At 36.6% G+C, this 4,509-nt stretch overlaps 1 protein-coding gene across 1 annotated transcript in view; it reads left to right on the forward strand.

The window, feature by feature from the left end:
- The window catches only part of LOC107670688 (H-2 class I histocompatibility antigen, D-37 alpha chain-like), a 5,998-nt gene extending 1,906 nt beyond the window's left edge, over positions 1–4,092 (forward strand). Inside the window, exons 2-9 of the mRNA XM_016463373.1 lie at positions 3–62; positions 153–437; positions 588–713; positions 1,101–1,160; positions 1,252–1,320; positions 1,569–1,625; positions 1,912–1,979; positions 3,093–4,092. Of these exons, the coding sequence (XP_016318859.1) occupies positions 3–62; positions 153–437; positions 588–713; positions 1,101–1,160; positions 1,252–1,320; positions 1,569–1,625; positions 1,912–1,979; positions 3,093–3,161 (794 nt within the window). The 3' untranslated portion in view covers positions 3,162–4,092. The remainder of the gene's footprint in view (positions 1–2; positions 63–152; positions 438–587; positions 714–1,100; positions 1,161–1,251; positions 1,321–1,568; positions 1,626–1,911; positions 1,980–3,092) is intronic.
- The last annotated feature ends 417 nt before the right edge of the window (positions 4,093–4,509 follow it).

Consider the following 4,509-nt stretch of genomic DNA (forward strand, 5'->3'; position numbering starts at 1 on the left):
AGAGTGTGTGGACTGGCTTAACAAATTCAGAGACTATGGAGATGAGGAGCTCAGAAAGGGCTGTGAGTAAATGTACAGTATTTGTATTTGTCGATGATCTGCAGCTGTAATAGAGATATAACTCACTGATAAACTGTTTTCTGTGTTTTCAGCTCCTCCAGAAGTTCATGTGTTTGCAAAAAGGTGTACCAGTGACAAAAGCAAGCTGAAACTCACCTGTCTGGCCACTGGCTTCTACCCCAAAGATGTGATGTTGACCATAAGGAAATATCGCACATCCCTGCCTGAAGATGAGATTGAATCCTCAGGAGTCAGACCAAACCATGATGAAACCTTCCAGCTGAGGAAGAGTGTGGTTATCAAGGAGGATGAAAAAGCAGAATTTGATTGTTTTGTGTTTCACAGTACCCTAAAAGGACCAATTATCATTAAATGGGGTAATAAAGTATATAGACAGAAATATCACATGCAAATGTCATAAACCAAAAGACTTTTAAGTTATGAACTTACATTTTCACCTTTTTTATGCTTGTCATATCCTTAATAAGTTCAGAGAGTTAAAATATCTATCTTTTTGATTTGTATAGATGGAAAATGCCAGGACTGCCCACCAGAGACTATTGCAGGTATGATTGGAGCAATTATTGGAGCAGTGATTGTGCTGGCAGTCGTTGTAGTAGTGGTTTTCGTCTTAAAGAAGAAAAAGATTATTGGTGAGTAGTGACTGATTAATGATAATCCAAAAACATTCTTATATTCAGTTTTGTGTTTTCAAAGGAATAATTTTCAACAAGAAGAAAATTTTGTCATTGTTTGTAGTCGTTATATAATGCTTTTGAGTTCCACTGAACAAACAGCATACAGGTGTTGAACAAATTGTGAGCGAATGATGACATGACATTTCATTTCATTTCATTTCACTATTCCTTTAACAAATAAAGATCCAAATAGATATGTTTGTACTTGAGATAAGATTACAGGAAGTAATTTCCTTTAACATGTTTCTGTCCCCGAGCTTTTGGACCATTGTTATTTTTACATTAGTATTACAGTGCAAAGAGTATTCAGAATACATTTATTTTTTCTGTCATGCCCTTTAGCTTTCAACAGCAGGAATGGCCAGACACGTAGCAGTGATGAAGAGAATGTTTCTCTGCAAGGTACAAGTTATCCCATTCCCAATATGTAATCAGTTTTATGCACCAGGCTATGTTAAAAAAACACTTTAACATCTCACTGTTTCTTCAGCAGAACCAGCGAATGCTAGTAATAGATCAGACAGCAATGCGTGCTCATCTCAGGTGGATGGAACCCCTTCTGGTAAATATGTTTTAAGATATTCCATTTACCAGGGTGATGTTAATTGTATGTATATACAAATTGTTAATTAAATGTCCGCTGTAAACATTGTTAAAAAGAATGTGGAATCAAAATGTAAATATAAGTAAAATGTCCAGGCATTGGTGATACATGTCCAGTAGAGATACATTTTAATATGCAGTTCAGAATCTCTGATGTGACTTGTATTGCTGCTTAACTTGAACTTATGATTGTTATGCTACATCTAGAAGACGGACTCAATACAGTAAAAGCAGAAAGGGAGCACAGTGCTGACTCTGACTCTGGTGAATATGTCACTCATGCTTTTCTTTAAATAATGCACCAAAATAAGAATGCATCATTTAATACATAATTTGTCTTCCTGTAATCTAAACTGTTCTCATTGTGAATCTCATTGCACACACACACACAGCAAAGCATCATGAGTTGTATATGCAAGCTTTTCACCACTGTACATGCTGCTTTTTTCCTTTTCCATTTTTTGTATTGATTGATTGGTGCATCCCTAGTTATTATGGCATCTCATGCACAGCACTGAAGAAACACTGACATTTTACTGTTTCTCAACAGGACAAGAGAGTGCTGGTTCAACTCCAGACAGCAGTCCTACTAACTCTCAGGAGGCAGTGAACCACGTGGTAACTATATTTTACATGTAATATCAGTGCAGCTAGATGGATCACATTGACACTTTTCTGTTTTTCCATAGGCTAGGGTAGCACAGGAAAAACATCACGTGGTCAGCAAAATGTAAGATTAGCCTTGTTATGGGGTTAGGGGTTTGAGCTAGCAGGGATAGGGAACCAGTGGGAGGTGCAGAGAACAGAAGTTACATGTGAATATTTGGGAAGGCTGAACATCAGCTGGAGACTGCAGCATCCTGGATGAACTGCAAATGTTTGATTACATACACCTGGATAGATATGACCCAAAGCAAGTTAGAGTTATCAGACAAAAGCAGACTTTAGGGTCAGTACCAGGATGTGGATAGCTATTTTTGCTGAGGGTCCCTACACACTGAAGTGAACTCTACATTTGGGGATACTGGAAATCCATTGGTTTCAAATAGGATGGTGTAATCTGGTGTAGCTAGCTCTGAATAAAAAGTGTCTTGGATATATACTCACATGTAAAATATCAAACGTCGGTTGCTTAATATTTAGCCACTCTATGGCGTTATTTTAATGACAAATGTCGAAAGCGCATTATTGTAGCGCGAAAGCACATTAATACAATGCGCGAGCGCGGATCTCTCCGCTCGCGTGCGGATTTCCTTTGCTCTCGCACAAAACCGGACGCGCGCGCTCAGATACACGCTGCTCTCGCCCGGAGAGAGTGCACGCACTTAAAACGTGTCTCCTCTCACTCAAACTGTGTCCTGTGCACTCTCAAATCTCTGTGCTCATGCGCTATAGATATTAATTCTTTTCGCACCTGAATTAAATGTTGTCAAAAGTTATCAACCAATCAGATTTCAAAGATGGATCTGTAATTTCTTTACAATTTAATACTACTTAGTCATAATATTAGAAATTAAAGGGGTGTTTGGATGATTTGACTTAGTCATAATATTAGAAATGAAAGGGGTGTTTGGATGATTTGTAAATAACCTAGTTTAACCGTTTGGTCAAACCCTTCTGAACGATCTAAACAAACAAAAAAGCATAGCGCTCTCGACATTTGTCATTAAAGTAACGCCATACCACTCCTAATAGTAAATTCAATGACAAATATTTATGTCTGTGTTTCAGTGTGAGGACTCCAGTGGTCAAAGCCGGCCTGCAGAAGCACAATCACTGCTACAACAGGACAAGCCATGATTCAGAGCATCACTGAACATTTGTAATGGCAGATCTGTGGTATTTGTCATTGTCAATGCTGACAGTCCTGACAATAATTAAGTTTTTGGAGGTTGCTTGTAACCTCCAACTAATTCTTTCTGTCTTTCTCATTTTTCATATAATCTGGAATTTCTTAAAACACTTTGCTTGAGAAAATGATGTTTTCCAGATTAAGTACCCAAAGAAAAATATTTGTATATGAACAGAGCTGATTTTTCAGACTTATTATTGCTACTTATAAAGGGCCAGAGTGGACACATTTTCATCATATTTGATATGTTTAATACCATCATTACAAATATTTGATAGTTGTAGTATCAATGAAAATAATTGGTATGGAGCATACTTGAGAAATTATCTAATTTCCTAATAATTATCTGGAATACTAATATATAAATGAGATCAATTTTTTTTTTATACTCTTAAATGTCTTACTCTGTAAAAATTGTTAATATTGTGATCGTTTTACATTAGTTGATTAATTTTGCTTTAATACTCTACATTTATACAGGCAATGATCATTACAATCATTCTTCATGATACCAAATGGATCAGTGGTATCAATGAATGTCTGTCGGCTATGTGGGATCCATTTATTCTCAATATATATAGTATAAACATGGTTTCACCTGTTTTAAGAAAACAATTTCAGCTGTTTCCACTGTCAGAATGGACTGTCCAAATCTGATTTCTAATGTTTTACTGTTTACTTCATGTAAACAATTGTACAGAGTCAGACACGTGGTTTTGTTTCTGACGTTTCTATAAATGTCTGCTAATCTAAATCTGTTTAATGCACTTTAGCTATCGCTTATTTGTTAACATTTTGATAACAGCAAATAAAACCAATAGGCATGGAGAAAGAATTGGTTACTGTGAATGAATATTGATTAAAGACTTATTTTAACAATATTGTTGTCGTTTTTTTTTTAAGTAACACTCTAAGTGAAGGGTTTCACTGAGTGATCCAACGTTGTTGATTTAGTCTTGCTCCATCAACTTATGCCCAGATACAGATATTATCGTTATACATTTTTAGTTTTAGTTAGAACCTCATCCACCAATTTCTGCGATCAGTTTCCAGCCACCCGTCCATTTATTCTCCAGACCGCTTGTCCTTTGCATGGTCGCAGGGATGCTGGAGCCTATGTCTCAGGACGATCACGGGGAATGTTTTTGCGTTCAGACGTTGAAGTACCGGTATAAATTGGTATGAATTTTATTTGTTTACATGGGAGTTTGCAATAGTGACAACAGCATTCTGTAAACAAACCAACACACTCATTTTCCGTGACACCCTGCTTGTAGTATATGTAGTGAATGGTTC

Source organism: Sinocyclocheilus anshuiensis, unplaced genomic scaffold (assembly GCF_001515605.1).
Source record: "Sinocyclocheilus anshuiensis isolate Anshui unplaced genomic scaffold, SAMN03320099.WGS_v1.1 scaffold1342, whole genome shotgun sequence".
NCBI lineage: Eukaryota > Metazoa > Chordata > Actinopteri > Cypriniformes > Cyprinidae > Sinocyclocheilus > Sinocyclocheilus anshuiensis.